This window comes from Oreochromis niloticus, linkage group LG4 (assembly GCF_001858045.2).
Source record: "Oreochromis niloticus isolate F11D_XX linkage group LG4, O_niloticus_UMD_NMBU, whole genome shotgun sequence".
Lineage (NCBI taxonomy): Eukaryota > Metazoa > Chordata > Actinopteri > Cichliformes > Cichlidae > Oreochromis > Oreochromis niloticus.
In genome coordinates this window covers 5,705,727-5,726,824 of record NC_031969.2, presented here as the reverse complement: position 1 = coordinate 5,726,824, position 21,098 = coordinate 5,705,727, and the positions used below count along the sequence as shown (strand labels likewise).

Here is a 21,098-nt window from a genome sequence, read left to right as displayed (position 1 = left end):
GGAGGGCGGGGTCAGCGACAGCGAGGCCCCTCCGGCTCCGTCCGCTCTGGAGGAAGAAGACGAGGAGGAAGAGGAGGGAGGGGTGGTGGAGGAAGGGTGTTGGAGTTGGTGCACAGGCGTGCCCAGCGGGGTGGGCAGCGGCGAGCCCTGCGGTGTGACCTGCGACACAGGGGGAGGGGTGGCAGAGGAGTTAGAGGACGAGTGGACGTTCTTGGACTTGAAGACAGATGGTGACGGGAAGTTGAAGAAGCGTGGAATGGGGGACAGTATAGGGGAGGGCGAAGGGGAAGGGGAGCGTGGTGTCTGGAGTGGGAGGGACTTCATGGTGTGAAGCTGGGGCCGTTCTGCGGGGCCTTTTGAGGGCAAGGTCTGGGTTTTTGGGTCGGGCGCCGGGCGGGTAGGTCGAGGGGTGGTGGCACTTCCTGGTTTGGGGTCTTTGGAGGAGGAAGCGGTGGAGGTGACTTCTGATTGGCTGAAAGTGAAGACCGGACTCTGATTGGTAGACAGAGAGAGATGGAAAGAGGTACAGACAGATGTGAGAGGAAGAAATGGTCATGAAATATGATTCATGGATATGATTTATCAGCGAACCTCATCCAGATGCAACAACGAATGATGGAATTAATTAGTTCTACTTCTATCATAAATGTGTGTCTTTCAGCCACTTTTTACCCATGTCAGCATGAGAACAGAGATTTTTCCATGAGGCAGCATGACATGACAATGCGTATGACTCAGGATGTAACGATATGATGGAGAGGCATGAGAAGCGATGACAGCCAGAGCTTGTGATATATATTAAAAAGTCACAATACAGGAAATTTGTTTTTGTCAAGACCTGAACTGATGATGCATGTACTAAAGCAACTGACAATACACACACACACACACACACACACACACACACACACTATTTGTGTTTTACTGGTATCACGCTACAATACACTACGTTGCAGAAAAGCATGTGAGAATGATATTTAATGATGTATTTTGATTACTAATAACCACTAATACTAATAACTACCAAAATCAGTGCTCCAATAAAAAAGGTCCAAATCCCTGAGTAATTTCATTACATGTAAGTTTTCCATGAAATTATTCATTAAATAAACATTCAGTTGATAAATTCCTAAATGATTAATTATTGGACTAACTTAACCTGTGATTTTATATATTGCAGTTACATTTTATTAAATTTATTTAGGGCGAAGAATAATGTTTGTGCGTCTTTAAATAACCATCTGAATCCAAACACAGCCTCACACCACTGTTACTTTAGAAATTCAATTTTTTTTTAAGATACTGAAATGGAGTCAAACTTTTCTGCTGTGGAAGAATACACACTTGATCTGCTGGTTGATATTTCCAGCAGCTCATTATGTACAGTCTTTGTGTCCAGCTAAGCTAACTTTTTGGCTCTACTAGCTTTATGCTAATGGTTTATCGTTTAAAAAGTTAACTCTTCTTTGTAGTGCTCATAAACAATAACAGCAAATCTATGGAGCTCTACATTAGCATATGTAGCTAATACAATAAAACTGAGAAACTGTGCACCTGCTAGCATGTTACACTGTATCAAATCTGAGAGGGTAATGAAGATGAGCTTTAGCTTAGTGTCCCTACAAAAACAATAACTGTATAAAGACTCTGTCACATGGGTGCAAATAACAAATGAACTTGGAGGATAGATCTGTAACAGTCTGTGCCATTCCTATGCTTTTACACAATCATGTTGTCAAATAATATAAAATACAGCATATGTATTCTGAATAGATATAGGTTGGTTATATGAACTATGTTTAAAACATTTAAAACAACTAAACAGAAATACTGCCTAAACCTAGCCACTGAGATCCACACAGAAACAATAGAGGGTGAAGTTCTTACCCTGGGACTGCTAAGAGGACTGGAGGACAGACCTGTGGAGGCCCCACTGACTGAACGAGACCTAACAAACACAGCAGAAAGTAACACATGCGCTCAGTCATCAAAAAAATATTCTGGCAGTTTGTAGCTCTAAGCTCGTTCTCACTTGTAGTTTTAAACAGTTAGTACCTCTGGCTGTATGCATTAGTGTCCAGGGCCCTGCGAGGCGGGGTGGGAGAAACCTGTTCTGTGACACTGAGGACCTCTAAACTCTTCCTCTCCGGACGACTGCGGCCATAACGATTCAGCATGGGGGAGTCAACACGCTTCCTGGGTGGGTCTGTGAGACAAAAATATTTGTGAATTAATTGAAATGGAAATGCAAGAAATAATTTAAAAAATATCTGGATATTTTCAAGAATAAATAGTAGCACAAACGTATTTTTTTATGGTTAGGACGATCTCACCTATGTCATTTCTTGGTGGCAGATCCTCGTCCTCACAGCTGGGGTATCGCTCTTTCCTGTCCAACAGGAGGTAGTAGATCATCTTTTCCTGGTTCTCCCTGCAGAAATGAGCGTAGTAAGATAAGATAAAATATCATGTATTAGAGTAACTTGGCCATACAGTAAATACATTTTGATGCATAATGTCTAAATAAAGTAGACGCACTACTAGCTAACTTTTTTTGCTTGCTTTGGGTCACTTCCTGATTGGGGAAAGTAAGTATTCATTGTTCATGTTAACAAGGTTCAGTGTCAACTCTGAATTATTTTGCACTGCAGACATGTTTCATAAAGCTAAGCACAGCTGGATAATTATATATTTGTCTAAGAGGATTTTCTGATGGTTTCTCTATATAAATCATTACACTTTGCTCCTTTTCACTTTTACTCTTATTGTTATTTTGTGGCTTTTCTCCCTGAAACTATTATTACTTGCAACTGAAATATACTAAATCAGATAAAAAGTAGAGATCAGATTCAGGACTCTTTCAGATCATGTCACCTGTAATTCTCCTCCAACGGTAACCAAAGCCGTCCTGCCCACCTGCTATTCAAACCAGTCCAAGGGGCAGCCAATCAGAAGAAAGTTGGCTCAAAGGCAACAGAAAGGGAGCTAAAATGGCTAAAATAAAGAACAAATGATTCGCACTATGAGCAGAGCCACTCTACTCATAGTGATCTTTGATTTGAAAATGTACTTTTTGAATTTTATTAAGTGAATATTCAGGAAATAGATGAACTATCCAGGCTACCAATTCTTGTTTCTGTTACTCTACATCACAGACATTAAACTTTCATATATCCCATGATGTTGCAATTGTTGCAGTTTTTAAGAGAGCTTAAAAGAGCTTTTTATCCCTGAAAATTTCATGTAGCTAACTCGTTTAAATCATGAGGTCAAATCTGGCATGTGTTACATTTATTAAATATACATTATATATATAAGTTATCATGTAAAAACATCTCAGCTGATTCAGAGGGCGATTGGTGTTATATAGACAGTAGTATCCAGCTCCTTACCACAAGACTTGAAAGCATTTGCTTTCGTCAGGCTGATTAACTTCACAAAGAACAAAGTTTTTAAAATAACTTTTTTAATGACTCTTTTATATATGTATTTTTTTTATTACTGCCATGAAGAGACTAAATACAATTTTATTTTGGAGGCTCGTGTGGTGGGTGAACATCCACGTTAATTCTGCAGACAGAGAGGAAGATGCGAGAGACATTGTTTGCATTGTTGCTCTTGTTCCTGCCATGTCAGGCAGTTCATGATGTAAGTAATTGTCTGGCCACAATGAGACAAAGAGATAATGAAATTAAATCAGTAACACAGAGTTGTGTTTTCTGTTTTTGCTTTCTCAGTATGTGTACAAGCACACTTACATTTAAAAACTGCACTTAGCGCCTGTGTACGAGCTGAGATGCCAGCGGCTGTAATGGTGTAAACTCAGGAATCGGGAGGAATAATGGAGAAACAGGCATGTGGACGTAAATCTGATTTGTGAGTTGAACCGTGGTTGGCATAGATTCGGCAATATCTCGGATGTATGACCATGTAAAAGTGGACATTTCTGTGTTGTATTTACTCACTCCTCACTTGTAAGGTCCTGTGTGAGTTTAACCCGATCTCTGAAGCACCCTAGGGAGTACATGCTTTCCAGGACATCAGGGTCAAGCTCGGTTAAGGACAGGATCCTCTTCATACACACTCGGCGAGGGGGAGGCTGCTCTGGACAGGGCTCGTTCCGACCGCCGCTGACACAAAAACAACAAGTCAGTCTGTTTAGGTTGTGTACTTAAAAATGCTTTCTCTGAAGAAAAGAGTTTAGCATGTGATGCAGTGAACACCGCCACATCAGCCACAGGTTTTCATATATAAATATAAATAGATCTGGTTTAAGCATGACTGTTGAAAGAGATAGTAGAGGTAGTATTGTTTCACCTGACAGAAAATAAAAATGTGATAATAATTGAAAAGCTTAATTTTGCTTTCCAAAATCCAGGCCGGGAGCTACTCTTGGTCTCCAAGATTGCAGGACTGAAGAGAGAAATCCCAAAATAGATCACAGGATTCACTCACCTACTTGTAGTTAACGCTCACTGATGGTGTACTTTATGTATGAGACACGGTATTTCAGTACCAGCATGACTTAAAAGCTTTATATTTAAGAATTGGAATTAGGAAAGACATCTTAGCCTGTGATTCCATAAAATGCTATTTGACTTTGTTAAATTTAACAAGGGGAAATTCTGCAGAGATTTCTTACGCTGCCTTTGAAACAGTTCCTATGGAGGATAATAGTAAGCTGGTATGTATAAAGAGTCAGCAGGGGTGGAGGTGCATTAAAAGAACAAAATAAGAAGTTAAATATACTTACAGGTACCAGGGGTGTTTCTGTATTGCTTCAAGCTGTATTGAAAAAACACAAGCCAATATTAAAGCACTGATCAAAAGAGACTTATTGTGACTTATTTACATGTACAATCACATCTCAACACTGGCTTCTGGGAAAAAATGTCCGTGTTTTGAAGGAAAGCACATTTGTTCATGTTTGATATAATATAGAATGATCAAGTTTATGACAGTGATTGATTGATTAATCGTAAATTACCTATAATTTTGAATAAAAATTTTAGTAGATGTACATTTTCAGTAACTCCACCCATGTTCTAATGTCATATTGTGTTACCTGATGTGAGCTTATCATGCTAAACTGCTAATTGTTAACAGAAATACCATTATCCTAATTATGTTAGCACAGCTGAAATACATGTGCTAGTCTAAGAAGCAGTGCATTTAGTGTCTCTAGCATTTGCTTTTATGGTTTTGATTATGTCATTTGTCTCATTTGACCCGTTTCATGTTATATCGATTTGCTTCATTAAAAACAAAAAACATCTCAAAATGAACCCAGACGTCTGAGCAGCAGTGCGCGTCTCTGACTCAAACCCATATTTTACAACTCTTGTTCCAAAACTAGTTGAGAAGTCGTATGAAATGTACATAAAAACAGAACAGAATGATTTGCAAATCTCACAAACCCACAGTTTATTCACAAAATAGAAACCACTGCTTCTTGTCTGCTATTGCATTGGAGCTAATTAACATTCAGCATTCTTAATTTTTTAATTACATGATGTTTTCCATCGGTGAAGGATGCGGACTGCAAGGCAGGACAGAACCTGGACAACACCAGGACTCTTCTACTGCAAGCACATGCTGTTATAACAGATGCAATGTAATGTAAAGGTTCTCATAGTCTTGCTGAGATGACCTTCCCTGAAAAAGACATTGTCTGGATGGAAGCATATGTTGCTCTAAAACCTGTACTGATTCCCCCCTCAGTTCTGAAACTCACATCTTTGGTCCCTCACCTTTTTAGTCCATTTTAAATGAGCTTTGCCCAGAGAAGACGGTAGCATTAACCTGCATTTGGGTGTGGCGTCGTGTGCTCACTGATAGTGATTTCTGGAATTGTTACTGAGCCCATGCACCGATTTACAGGACAGAATCATGTCTGTTTTTAATTCAGTGCTGCCTGAAGGCCTGAAGATCATCGACATCCAATACGGCTCTTTGGTCTCTTTCCTTGTATCTTGTAAAGGTTTTTGCATTTATACAGTTACGTACTGTAGATAATGACATATCCAAAGTCTTTTCTTTGGGGAACATTATTCTGAAATCTTGCCAGGCGCAGTTTTTTGCAGATTTGTGAACCTCTACCAATGTTTTCTTCTGAGAGTCTTTCTAAGATGTTCTTTTTACACGCAGTTGTATTACTGACCTGTTGCCAGTTAACCTTATTAGTTGCAAAATGTTCCTCCAGCTGTTTCTTTTAGTACCACTTACTTTTAAAACCTTTTGTTGCCCCATCCTAACTTTTTAAAGACATGTTACAACGGTGATCTAAAAGAAGCCATTTTTCTTACAGGGAAGGTAACGATTTTCAAACAATGTGAAGCCCATCTTATTCCATCTCTACAGGAGTGGACATAAAACCCAGGTCAAACCATGCAATGCTCAGAAGGACCCAAGAGCTACATCTCAGACTGTTTAAAAAGAACATGCCACTACAGCATTGGTTTGCAAAGTTATATCTGAATAGACCACAAAGCCATAGTCCAGACCACAACCTAACCGAAATGCAGTGATGGGACTTTAAGAGAGCTGTGCATAAATGACTGCTCACAAACCTCACTGCACTGAAGCGACACTTTAAGGGAGAGGGGACAGAAAATTCCTCCACAGTGATGATGATGAGTGATTGATGAAGTACAGAAAATTTACTCGAGGTTATTGCTGCCAAAGGTGGTTCCACAAGCTGCTAATGTACTCTGTTTTTCACAGCTCAATTTATTAGGCGTTAGCTACTCTTTCTAGCTAGCTAATTGCACATTTGACAGGCTAACACGATCGTAAACATGCTAAGTATGTTTATCTTCATTATATCAACATGTCAGCAAGGTCAATCTAGTTATATGAGTTAACTGGTGGAGCATTTAGCCAGTAAAGCCCCACAGATTCTAGTTTTCACAACATGGTAAAAAGTTTCCCTGCAGCAGTCCTACATGCCCTCGCACATTAGATTCTCTGCATTAGGACTGCATATAAGTGGAAGCCATCACATCAGTCCTGTGCAGCATCTCTTGGGGCTAGAGTAATGAAGCAGCTGCAGTTCTGCAAGCGTATAAAAGGGGAAAGTGGGCCTACTGTGTAAGCACTGCATTTATACATCTGCAGAGAGGAAACTTGCAAGCAGCTGCACACAGTGAGGGCTAACTGGCTAACTTGCTTACAAAGGACTGCAGACAGGAGCCTTTCCAACCGCCTCCTGTTATAAATTAAATGTGATGAAACACTAAAGATGTGTTGCTGTATTTGATCTTAACTACTACTAAACTGGTGTGAAATCTGTCTCCTTGTGCAGTGGGTGGTTTCCATGGAGGCAACGAGGAAGCGGATAGAGACAGAGAGTGAGAGAGAGACAGTCTGACCTGGTTTCAGGCTCCATTAATCAACAGCTCATCAGACAAACTCACAGCTTTGATTAAATCTGCTGTTGTAGACTAACTAACCAGACTTTTTCCTCCTCTCTGTCCTTATTTTACAGCCCTCTGTGACACACATTGTCACAGTTGTCTCCATCTATCTGCCTGTTAAGCATGAATTAATTTCCACATGATTGCTTTATCTCAGCTTCATTTTATAACCTGAGTGCAATGGAACTTCATCTAGCTGCCCAGATCATTCACTCATTTCTTTATTCATTCACTTGCTCACCCTCTCCACCCATCTCTCTCTCTCTGAAATGCCAGTCTTTTCTTTTTTCAAGAATCTGACCTTTAGTTAGAAAAGGTTTTGAGTTCCTGGATTCATTTAAAAACTACAAACTTGCGTCTAAGAATAGAAACAACAAATAGTGGTACTTCTGTCATTGCTGACTCTACTTCTGTCTTTCAGCAAAACCTTAGGGCCATGCCTATGCTCACTCCTTCTACCCTCCTCATTTCTCTCCTTCATCCTCCCTCTGTAAGGTCTCGTGTCAGGTTTCATTTCTGTCACATCTTGAAGCAAACCCCGAGGCTGGGTCTTTTCTTTTCCCCTCATCCACCCTTTTAAATGTCCAGGCCACGTGCTGGACAAAACCCAATAATCCCCACCCTCCTTTGCTACTTTTACGACACCTGAAAAGCTTTTAAATTTGATGCAATTTACAAGGATTATGGAGGCAGATCTAACATAAAAATTAGTTTCTGAAACAGCATGATGTTGATTTTAAATAGAGGTAGACAAAAACAGGCCTTTCATTTTAATGGTGCTACAGTTTTTTCTGCCTGAAATGTCAGCGACAAATCATACAAATTGCAGGTACTTAGCTAGTTCAGTTAACATTACATTCCACAATTCAGTGAAACAGCATCTCCACCTTTATTTTTGGAAATTTTAAAAATAGGAAACATGAACGGAATGACAACACACACAATACTGTTCCATAACTCATGTAGGAGAAAAAGAATTGTAGTTTAGTGTTAAGATAGTTACCACAATAAGTACATTTTGAGATTACACTGATTTTTACCAATTATTAGGCTACTGCACGTGTTCATATTTCCAACCATCGAAGGAGCTTGAAAAGAAAAGCGTCTGGACTTCTTTAAGTTGCTTGAAGACGTTTCACCTCTCATCCGAGAAGCTTCTTCAGTTCTAAGGTCAAATGGTGGAGAGTTCCAGATTTTAAGACCTATGGGACTGTCCCCCCAAGAGGGACAAAAGACCTCCTAATGATCCTCTACCTAATCACATGAGCCAAGGTGCGAAAACGGGTGTAGGTCACAATCAGCCAAGGTTTTGGGTGAACTCATTGTGAAATCTAGCCCCACCCTATCATGTGATTTCTTGAGGTCAGAAGGCCCAGGATGTGAGTGGGCGTTAACGTGTCTGGGAAGGGAGCTCAAAACTGAATTCTCGGATCAGAGGTGAAACGTCTTCAAGCAACTTAAAGAAGTTCAGATTTTCTTTCCAAGCTCCTTAGACTACGATGACCTGGATGACTGAGAACCTTCACAGACAGATTTCCAACCATTCATTCTCTTCCACTTATCCTTGCTAGGTTGCGCTGGAGCCTATGTTAGCTACCATAGGGCGAGAGGCAAGGTGTACCCTGGACATGTTGTCAGTCTGTCGGAGGGCTAACAAATAAAGACAGACAGCCAATCGCACTGATGGGCAATTTAGCATTACCAATTAACTTAACCCCACTACCCTCATAACAAACAGGTCTGGCCCAGATCTGGCATCAAGCTGGCACTTCTGACTGACTGGTGTCATGGCAGGGTGTAAGTCAACCAGATGTGGGCCAGGTCTGGCAATGATGCCACTGTTTATGTTCCTATTTTCCTATTTTAGTTAGAGGACCCAAATGCCATGTTGCAATACTATACTGCTATGATAGCCAATGTTTCAAATGCAGGTTTGACAGGTTTGTGAGTGTACACTTTATCCAAAACCTAGTGAGGGTTTACTCATGTTTACCACTGGGTGGCTGTAGCTCAGCAGGTAGAGCAGCTCACCTACTGATTAGAAGGTTAGTGGTTCGATCCCTGGCTCCTCCAGTCTGCATGTCACGAGGCTGAATATGTATGAATGTAGTTAGGAAGCACTCAGTTTAGAGGAAAGTGTGTGAATGTGGCATGTTATATAGAGCTCTTTCAGTAATCTGGGAGAGGAGAAAAGCGCTATATAAGAATCAGTCCATTCACTGTCTGAACAGAGTTTTGTCATGTTACTTTTGCACTATTATGTCCCGGCACATGTTGTTATTACATGGCTTGATTAAGGTACACATTAGGCTGACATCTGGGGCCAGAGCTGAAATTGTTCTGGGCCAGCAGTGTGTCTACAACTGGCCTTGTGCTGGCCCATGTGTGGGCCACCTCTGGCAAACCTGATTTGGGCCACCAAAGGGCCGTCATTCTTTGCAGCATGTGGGCCATGTGTAAGCACATTGTGTGGGCCAGATCCGGGCCATACCAATTTTGCTATATGGGTAACTGCATGTCTTTGGACTGTGGGTGGAAGTCAAATTACGCAGAGAGAACCCATGCAAACACAAGGAGAACATGCAAACTCCACACAGAAAGTCCCAGGCGGTGGAATCGAATCATGAACTTTTTGCTGTGAGGCAACAATGCTAATCACCACGCCACCATGCTGCCTATGTGTTCATATTTCAATAAATATAATTTATTTCAATGTCATGAGGCAAAAAACTCATAGAATGGGTAATAACTTATGGCTTTGACTCTTAGTTGGTAACACTGGCTAGGACTTCCAACTGTGACAATCAGGACCAACCTGCTATCTGTGCAGGCGGTATTCTTAAGGAAGTAATGCTCAGTTAATACTGTTAGTAGGAAGCTAGCTTGCCTGATATGCTAATGAATGTAGGCCAGATGAGCAAGTCCAAAAATATCTTTATCTGGAACAATCCATAGCCAGAAAAGTTAGCTTAAAGTCAGCCATAATTACAAAATGTTTAGTTGTGTTCGTTGTAGACAAAATTAATCATTAATCAATTAGAGTACACTTTTTGATTTGTATAGTCATGGCTAATCCTGTGGGTTGAAGCTCCTTTATTCTCCTTCTGACAGATTTTAACAGGAAAACAGAAAAGCATTCAGAGAGAGCTCTTTATCTTTGCTTCCAACATGATGTTGGATAACCTCTTCAATGTCACTGTAGTTACATATCTTGTGCATTGCTGCATTATTATTACCAACCAGCTAATTACTGAAAACTAAAACATGGGCTCAAAAAATCGGAAAATCTAGGTAAATCACCATCAGGTAATGGTGATCTCTTTAAGTGACATGTTCCCTCCTTACCGTTAGTCTCTTGTCAGAGTTGACTTCTATCATTCCTTTGAGCAAAGCTTGGCAGTCAGGAGGTATAAAGTGTGGCATGTGGAATACTCCACTTTTCACTTTCTCTAGAAGCTGCCGCAGGTTGTCATGATCAAAAGGCAAGGCACCCTGGAAAGTGAGGGCAGACGATGGAGAGAGAAAGGATGAGATTAAGAAGTACTGGTGGTTTAATCAAAAAGAATAACTGTTCATCAGTCTGCATCTGGCAACTTTGTGTATCAAAATTGTCTTTCCAGTCAACCCTAACCATTTAAAGTCTTTATGTACAGATGTCAGAATTGCTTTTTTGGTCCAACTCTTCTGTCCAAATTGGGACGTATCTCATCAAATAATAGCTGGTGACATTCAGAGTAAGTACGAGCTCCACACGTTACACCTTTATGATATCCTGAGGACTAAGGACATGAACACGTAAAGCTGTGGACACCACTGATAACCAGGTCTGTTTCAAGTCCACCTTAAGGATGTTTAGTTGTGCAATGTGGTATAGTGTCTTGCAGACAAGTCCCAAAAAACTGGAAAGCACTTAGACATGTGCATGGCACCTTGCGTTTATGATGTGACAATTGACATCACTCAGACCCAAGTGGACCCTCGAATGCAATGTGGAACTGATAACCCCAATGGTTTGATAAACCCTCTGAGCTCTAAGTCACCATCGGTAAAGAACTCAGTCCTAACCCTAACTCTAAATCCATCTCAGGGCAATTAGAATTTTTACTTCTTCTTTGTATTAAGTGGTTCTCTCTTGTCTTGGCAATCAGGAAACAAAGAAAAATAATAAATAAATCACTCTAACACATTTCAAAAACTATTCAGATTTTTTTCCAGAACGATCCATTTGGCCTTTCTCCAAAATATAAAGTTAGGACAAATCACCCAGGGTGACCTCAGAGGGGTAAAAGCACATGGCAGATCTCAGCCAAGATCTTGGAAATCAGATCGCTATGACTAACACACATCAAATATTATCCATTTTTTAGCATTTATTGTGAAAGGACTGTGGAGAGAAGATAGGAAAGCTGGGAGGGAGAGCAGGGGGAAGACCTGCAGTATATGGCCTCAGGGCAGATTCACACCTGGACCTCTTTAATAACCTTCTACCATATGGTCCCCAGTTAGCAATACCAGCTTTCTTTCTTTCTTTTCATCAAAGAAGTACTTTTTGTTCATCTCTCAACCACAAGGTTAGATTTTGCATTATGTGGTTACAGTTAATAACTGAGACCTCAAAGAGTAAATGTTCTAAATAGACATAAATCATACAATCATACAAAACAGAAAAGAGTATGCAATATAAGAAAGAGACATAAAAACCCCAGAAGCTGAGAGAATCTTCTTACCACGAGGAGAGCAAACAGAATGACTCCACAACTCCAAACATCCGCCCTACGACCATCGTACTTCTCACCCTGAAACACAGCAGTGGGTTAATGTTACACATGCAAACACACACAAAAGACATTGTTCATTTAAAGTAAGGAACTTACCCTTATGACCTCTGGGCAAGCATAATGGGGAGATCTGAAAGGAGAGAATTATTTTATTCACCAAGATATAAAAAATGCTTTCATGGATGTTGATTGTGTTGCGATCTGAGTGTACAAAAACTGAGAACACCTGCTTGTTAATAAACCTACAATCTGTTGCTAATCATTTAAATCCATATTCTTCCCGATGGGCTGAGCGTTTGAGCTCTTGGTGAATGCTGCCATTGATTATGTACAAAGCACAATGAAACATCCCATGGATGTTTTATGGGTTGATTAAAGTCAATAAAATGCTAAGACACTGTTGCTAAGATAACTGTTTTATCCATTACAATAAAACTGATAGGACAACTGAACCACAAAAATCTTCTTTGTGGTCTTTGCCAAATGAATCCCACACTCACCCACAGCTGGTTTCCAGCAGACTATCCCCAACTTGTAGCGAGGCCATGCCAAAGTCTGCTATCCTGATGTTGTTCTTCTCATCCAGGAGGAGATTCTCTGGCTTAAGGTCTCTGTGACTGAACATACAAACACCCAATGAAAGCACTGAAGTCTTTTTTCCAAGCCGTAAGTAGAAAGAAGAAAGGTACTTATTTGTATATTTGGTTGACTTGTTTGACGTGAACATTCATAGCAAAGTGTTTATTAAAGGTTCGTCATCTGGAAGAGAAAGCTGCCATGTGGTTCTAATAGGGGACTGGTTTCAATCAGACCAAATATATAAGCAGGTGACATGGCACTCAGATAATACTAAAAAATAAAATAGACCTGTGTTAGAATTCAAACACAGATGGTGATTGTCATGACTATGTCTCCAAAGAGCCAATCAGCAGTGAAACATGTATGCCAATCAAGTTGTTTCAATGTCCCAAAGTAGGGTTCTTGCAGTAAAAAAGTATATTTTGGGGGGTCAAACTTATCAAACAACTCTGTATCAGACTTGACTGAAACTTATAGTAGAGCTCCAAAACAACTGCTGAGATGTGTTGTCAAGATGGCTTCTGTGTGACAAGACTTGCCTCTTGTAGGACTTACATTCAATACTCTGGGTAGATTTTAGCACTGATGTGAAAAAGGGTAATTTAGCATGATCATATAACAAAGAGTTGATACAGCCGTTGAAGATGAAGAACTTTAGCAGATACTGTTGTGATTTTAGCATTTACACTAAAGCAGTGTATATGATAGAGCAGTGATTTTGATTTTATAATGACTGTACTCCAAGTATGTATCTTTATATCTGTATGTATCTTCTCCTTAATGGACGGGCCAATCTGAACAAAACTTTGCACGACCATCGTTACACTTTAAAAAAAAAAAAGGATTTATCATAAATCCCAGTTCTTTTGATTTTCAAATTAATCTTCCCCCAACAAATGCAATGTTACATTCTCATTATACGTTTGCTTCACGTGTCACGTTCAGTGTACGTGACCCACACATAACTAACAGTCACCAAAATTTGTATCCACAGTGTCATTTTGTTTGAGTCACCACTAAATATGGAATGAGGAATCTGAAAAAGCACTGTTATCTAGCAGCCACAATCAGTAGTTTATTAACAAACAATAATTCTTCATTGGAAGTATATGATGAGCTTAAAAAAACCAAATACAGCTCGTGTATAAGTTTGGCCCCTAGATGGAAACCCTTGGGGCTCAATCTGCATTTGGTAATAATTCCACAAGAGACAATTCCCCATTCAAGTGGACTGATTATGCTCTTTTCCAAATCGCCATTTTTATTCAAGAACTCTACTAGAGTAGCTTTCCACAACTGATGATTTAAAATAATCCTTTCCTTAAAGCTAGCCTCTCTTTAAGACAACTTTTCTGCCCCTGAAACAACAAAATAGGAAGTGGGCGGTGCCCGATATGACCATATTAGGCATCTTTCCCCCCTCATGACATCTTTAAAACACAAGAGTAGAAAAAATGGTCTGAATCTATTAGTGTTTTGTGTCATAGGCACTATAGATACATTAGCTGACCTCAGTATTTGAAAGTTTAATGGCTAATATGAGCACCTACCACTGTTTAAAGGGTCCCTTTAAACTTCTATCATAGTCTCATTTGCGCTTCCTTGGCTAGGACACTCATCTCAAAGATCTTCTACATTTTTTCCTTGTTAAATAAAGGTTAAATAAAAATAAATAAGTGAAATGAATTTAGATACGAATATTCAATAATATTTATTTTAATTCTCCAAATTCTATTATAATAAGATGACGAGAAGCTATAATGTGGCCAAATGAATAATGAATTATCTCTCATTTATTCCATCTTGGGAACCAGTGGGCTAAACCAGCTGCTTGAATATGAAATAGATAAAACAAACCCAGGTCTAATTATTATTCATAACAACCTGTAAGGCCCAGGCGGCAAATATCTGCAGAATCAGTATTTCTGCTTGCAGTTTATCTGATAATATTCATACTGTTCCTTGAGTAGGAGTTTGTGAGCACTGCTTTTACTTGTAGATCTTTAAATTGTCATACTGCAACTTCAAATCACAAAAGCTGAGAATGATTTAGTTCTTAAAGCCATTAAAAAAAAGTCATCAACAGGCAAACAACAAATGAGAAAGGTTTCCTGTAGCTTCTCACTGACCATATGGAGTGACTATGGCAGAAGTCGAGGGCAGAGATGATTTGTCTGAAGAACTTCCTGGCCTCTTTGGGGGTGAGCCTACCCTTCTTCACCAGGTAATCAAATAACTCTCCACCAGATACATGCTCCAACACAAGGTACCTGGGTCACAGACACAAAAATGAATAAATAAGTAACATAAAAAAGGTGTATCTCTGCAGTATATCTTCTATGCCATGTGCTTATTTATCTCGCTTTTGTCTTACAGAACATTGTTCTCTTTTTAATTCAGTGTTGTTTCTGCTCTAGCAGAGATCCAGAAGCAGATTATTTTATGTCAGCAGAAAGGAGAAAGACACAGAGATGTACTCACAGGTATTTGTTATTTTCATAGACATCATGCAGCTTCAGAACATGAGGGTGCTCTATTAGTTTAAGAATAGCTATTTCTCTCTCCACCTGCACAGACGGAGGGAGGGAGAGGTGTAGAGAAAGGTTAAGAGAGAGGGAGAGAGAAAAGAGCAAGTTAGAAATGATGGAAATGGAAATGTCAGACAGAAGAGGAAGGGAAATATGATGTAAGACAGCAAGAGGGAGGACACAAGTACATAAAAAAGAAGTTGGGTAAAATTCAGAATAGGCAAACTTATTTTTTAACTTTTTTTCAATAGTTTACTACATTTAGTGCAGAATAATCAGAAATAGTAACAAAGTAGAGATGCAATACACAAATTATAATTTAGAACAAAAAGTTCTGAAATTGAAATTGTTAAGAACATATGAATCAAATGTACGCTGTTCTAATACCATTATTTACTTTGCACAAGCTAGTAAGTAGGTCAAAGCCGTAGTAAGCTAGCTCCATTGTGCTAGTTACTAATCAAAATGCTAGTTTAAAGCCTTTGTCTTATCTAAACTTTCATGAAGATAAAGGCTTGGCATGTACAGAGTGTGACTGTGAATTTCTGGGCCAACATCCAAGTTAAAAATAACAGTTTGGCACAGCCGTTTCTCTTTTGTTTTGTTTATTTGTCTTTTAACTTTTAAGTATAGAAAAATAACCAAGCCTTTTAAAAGTATTTCAGCTCTTCACCACACCATCTCCTAACATTTTAACTAGTGCAAAATCATATGTCACCCTACATAAACGTCTACCGCTGCAGTAAATATCATCTTACTTTGACAATACGCAGATATCGTTCAAGAAGGCCCATACTAGCTTATAGAGCTATTCTGACAAATTATTAGTGCATCCCTTTTTAGAGCCTGTGTTTTGTTTTTTTGTTACTCCTGCTTTATGGATGAATAACATTTATAACTCATAGCTAACAAACCTCCAAAGAAATACATAATTACGTAATTTTGCCGCTAACATTTTAGCCTCTTTTAGCAAGCAGCTTCTTAGCTAGCAGGGCTACTATGGTTGAGTCATTTTGTCTCTCAGAGACCATAGTTCAAATTCCACACAGAATTAATGATTTTTACACTTTCATTGTGTTGTTTGGTTAGGATCTGAAACCAAAATAACTTTCTACGTTTATGAAATAAAACACAGTTTGGATTAAAATATAGCTGCCACTTTTTCAAAGCTCTGTCAAGGTGACTTATCCCTTTTGAAGAGTCTGAAGAGCACAGCTTAAGGCATAAAATCTACTTCCTATTGTAACACATTACCTGTGTTTAAATGAACCAAAAGATTGCTTTTTGGTGACTGTTTCACATTTTGCCTTGAGACCAGGCTGTGTCAGTTGATTCGAGGAGCAGTTTTCTGTAAAACTTATATAGTTACATTTTTTCTTATTAATCTTTGATGAGTCAAATATGATGAAACAAAAGCAAAAGCTAGTTTTTCTGTCTAAAGGCCATTCTCAAGATTTATCTGACTAAATTCAGTATTTGTATTTCCTTAGACAGGGGCAGACAGCCCTCATATTAGCTATCGCTAAACTTTTTATGCTTAATGCATATGTTTTATTACAATGCATAAAAATATGGATGCCTATTTTTTAAAAGAAATGTAATTTTAAGTGTTCATTTTAAATATTTATTCGTTCATTCAGCTCTAGTAGCTGTCCACAGCATGACCTATTATAGAGCAGAACACGTGGCAGAGAACTAGGCGCAGCATTGATTTTCCTTCCACACTGCCGGATTGATTGCTGGACAGTAAATTCATGTCATGCCTACTGTCTTTTAAATAAACTTTACAGCTAAAAAATAGAGTCTGAAATGCCCTAAAAGTTTTACCAAAGACCTTTGTGAAACCACTTAAGGACTGCTTGTTGTCTCTGTAAAACACATCTATGAAAAACTGCTTAGTTTAATGGAATACAACAGGACTGTGATGCAAGAAATATATTTTAAGACAGCATAAAACTGAACATATATGTAAAAGTCTAGAGCCAGACAGTGATTTCTTTATATTTTGGTAGGAAATTGGGAAATGGGTGCAGCAATTTATTGAAACATTCAGAAATGTACAGTAATACAGTATATGATGTAAAAAATATTCTAATTAGGTTTTAAGTCAATATTTAGTATGACCACATTTATTCTTCACCATAGTCTGAACTCTCTGAGGCTTTTTTCTTGTAATTTCTTAAACTAGTCTTCAGGAATAGTTCTCAAGGCTTCTTGAAGGACATCAAAAGCTCTTCTTTGGAAACTGGCTGCCTTTTGTTGTCTGTCAACATGATTCCACTCTGCTTCAATACGACTGAGGTCAGATTCTGGGGAAGCCAATCCATGACTGAGATTGTTTTATTGTGTGTTTTCTATCCTGGCACACCTCCGTTTTTTCTTCCTGTTCCTGTTCTTTAAGATGGATTCTTGGCAGCCATCCTTCTAGTGAGACCATTTCTGATGAGAGTTTACCAAACAAGGGTCAGATGCATCTCTCATATTCTGTGTCAACTCTTTGCTGGATTTTTTCCTACTCCTTAAGGGCACGACTTTCACATAGTGTTCAAGTTTCGAAGAGAGGCACCTGGACTTCTTTTGCGTTTCTGAGATGGTTCTCCTTCTTCAGTTCATCGACTGCAGATAGTTTTGAGGCCTGTCATTTCTTTCGTCCGCCACTTGTTTTTAAAGACACACCACACATGACAAGATTTGCCAGGTTTTGGAATCACTTTGTTGGTGCAAAAAATATAATTTTTGGTCTGTTAAACTGTTCTTTGGCATTTTTTGCATATTCAGCTAAAGAAATTGGTACAAATTATGTGTTTTTGCAGCACTAGCACTAACTCTTTGCTAAGTTGTCTGTTATGTGTGGACACAACACTGGTTCATCCCTTGATTTTTGTGCCTTTTTTTAAGCTTGAACGATTCAGGACATTTGTCACGTGCTATTGGTGAATGCTGCTTTTTTCCCCACACAGTTATCAGACTATAGAAAGGCAACGTTATGTTGTATTATTCTGATAAAATAAACACACACATAGAAATGGAACAGGAGCAAGTTCGTGATGTTTGAGCCAAACATACCAGATGCGTGATATATACCTGCCTCACCGTGGAATCTTGAGCTATCCGGTGTTTTTAGGATGCTGACATTTTTGCACATCTTAAAACATATGTTAGCACCATGCTGCACGTCTAGCGCCTAAAGTGTGCCTTGTGCAACCTGCCAGTTCTAAAAAAGACATACCCTGCAAAGCTCCAAGCAATCAACCACATTAAAAACGCCAACATGAACAAGCTATTTAGCTTTCAGTTCAGTCCAGTGTATTTCAGCTGCAGTTGCTTTCATCAGAGGGCTTAATTAGCAGAATGAAATCATCCCTATTGTTCGGTATACAGAAGCAGTGCCCACACACACTCAGCAGCTCCAAGTTCCAACACACTGCCGGGCTTTTCTTGACAAAAATAAAGACTCTTTTTCTGCTGCTATTTCTGCAGAGTGCAAGCTTAACATGATTTGAGCTTGGCAGCCACCATAATGACAACCACAGTGACTATATGCACGGCACAGCTAGAAAGACAGCCAGATAAGTAGATGAGGTGAATTTGGAGTGGCGTACCTTCATTAGGACCGATTCGGAGAGCTTCTCTCTGTTGACGATCTTTATGGCCACCTTCTGCCCTGTTATACAGTGGACACCCAACTTCACAAGTCCTGAAAAGCAAGACAGAGGGAGGAGAAGAGAGCATCTGAATATCGCAGATCATGATGCGGTGTGAATAACAGGAAGGAAGGGATGTCATGATTAATTCAAAAAGCTTCACTCTTCCAACTCAGCTTTAAAAAATGATTTAGAGTCATCTCTATTCTCAGAAACCTCCTCAAAAATGTTTAGCCTTTGGGAGACCCTTTAAGAAGGCTGTGGAGGGATAAAACTACAGGAGATGAGAAGACTTAGTGTACAGAATAAATACGGATTAAACTATGAGCTTCGATATTACAGAAATGTTAAAGTGGCTTTGCAGTGGGGGTGTTACACCCCGGTGCACCTTGCAGACGCCCTGTTTTTTGCGTTACTCTGAGGGCTGCCTACCTGTCTGTCCCTTCCCGAGGGTCTTCTCCAGCCGGTAAGGCCCCACAAACTGATTGGACTGGCCCACCGTCAGCTCTTTGCTGCTCATCCTTCCCGAGATGAAATTCTATTCCAGATATAAGGCAAATCAAGATAGCGCTCGCTCCTGCTCCGTGCGTAATGCCGTAACGCACATTACAGGCGGCTATACGGCGGTGCAGAGAGGAGGAAAGGAAAAGAGAGGAGGTGCGGACTGGTCGTGATCTAAAGCCGGGCCTTGCAGGCTACTCCCATGCAATTGTTTGTCATGCGGTCAGGAGTGAGAACCGGTCCTGTTTCCACTCTGTAAATCCAGAGTCTTTCAAGTCAGTGTTACCAAAGCACAGGAAGCGGCATTATTCAGAGGAAAGGTAGGAAAAGATCAGAGATGAGGACGTGTGAGGTTTAGCCGGTACCAGAGATGGGAGACGTCCACAGAGGTGCGAACAGTCACATGAAACCCACCCCCTGCTATAAATAACTGTAGTTTAAAGCTGATTGATCCTATATAGCTTATGCAGCTGGCCAAGAGTACAGCAGTAACGAAAAATCTCATTCAGACCTGGACAGGAAGGCTACATTTGCCACAGATTGATTTCTGTAAGAGCAGTCTCAAATATCCGAAGCCAGAATGCCCTGATCGATATCAGGGACCCCCGTTCTTCTGTTGCCGTCCAAAAAAAATGTTTTCATAATCCTCCCGAGCCCATACATTCCCCTCTTCCTGTCAAGTCGGGCCTCATTTGGTCACAATCTGCCTTTCTGTGTAGATGCGGCGTTGTCCAGATAACAATCTATTATCACAAACAGCATCAGCAAGAAGAATGGGTTTTCCAATATCCGGTGCACACTTTGGCTCGCCCCCTCCCCGGCCCTGCATCAGGAAATAGAGGAAGAGAGGGAAGAGCATCAAAAAGGCAAACAGCCTCGGGGGCAGACCGGGCCAGACGGCCGAAAGGCGTGCTGGCTCGGGACAGCTGGAGCGTGGAGAGGTGCGCTCGGTGCGCCGGGGGAAGGATCAGCGCTCAGCCCTGTGATTAATCCCGCTTCTAGAAACAACAAGCATCCTCAGCTGGCCTGGTGGTAGCCGACTCCCCGCCTCTCCTCTTCCCCTGCTCCCTCTTCCTCCCTCCCTCTCCCTCTCCCTCCCCCTCTCTTCTTCTTCTCTGTCTTTCCTTTCTTTCTCGCTGGCCGGCTTTGCTCATGATATCACCGCATCTCCTCCCTCAGCCGGCTGCTTCGTGCACAAGGAGCAGAAAAACAAACGCTAAATAAGTAAAAACATTTTAGTTTCGAGTCTTTCAGGTAGTCCGAAGTTGGCCGCATCCATGGGAGTGTTTATCATTGACGGGATGTCCTCCTGTACTCTGCTGCTACCCGTTTTTTCCCCCTCTTGTTTCCTCCACCTATTACACTCCTCCTCCTCCTCTTCATGGGTCAGCATCAGCATCCGGGTTCCATAGTTCCCGCCCCACCCCTCCCTGGTGCTACGCCTCTGCCTCATCCACCTCCCTACCTCCCCCTCCCCACCCATCCTTTTCACTACTGCAAAGTTCCACAATACTGTTTGTGACTGACTGCAACAACAGCACGAGCGTAATTTTAAAAACTGCCACACGACCACGTGAACATCAGCATCACAGATACACACAAATAAATAATTGGTTTAGTAAAAATAATGGCAATATGTCAACAGAAATCTCG

At 40.3% G+C, this 21,098-nt stretch overlaps 1 protein-coding gene across 1 annotated transcript in view; it reads right to left on the bottom strand.

The window, feature by feature from the left end:
* The window catches only part of LOC100698138 (serine/threonine-protein kinase BRSK1), a 29,458-nt gene extending 8,624 nt beyond the window's left edge, over positions 1-20,834 (bottom strand). The window contains 14 exon segments of the mRNA XM_019358250.2: positions 3-492; positions 1,888-1,948; positions 2,056-2,206; positions 2,334-2,431; positions 3,966-4,130; positions 4,754-4,785; positions 10,761-10,907; positions 12,143-12,211; positions 12,290-12,323; positions 12,694-12,810; positions 14,902-15,042; positions 15,254-15,339; positions 18,903-18,997; positions 19,377-20,834. Coding sequence (XP_019213795.1) covers positions 3-492; positions 1,888-1,948; positions 2,056-2,206; positions 2,334-2,431; positions 3,966-4,130; positions 4,754-4,785; positions 10,761-10,907; positions 12,143-12,211; positions 12,290-12,323; positions 12,694-12,810; positions 14,902-15,042; positions 15,254-15,339; positions 18,903-18,997; positions 19,377-19,464 — 1,774 coding nt within the window. The 5' untranslated portion in view covers positions 19,465-20,834.
* Positions 20,835-21,098: the final 264 nt, after the last annotated feature.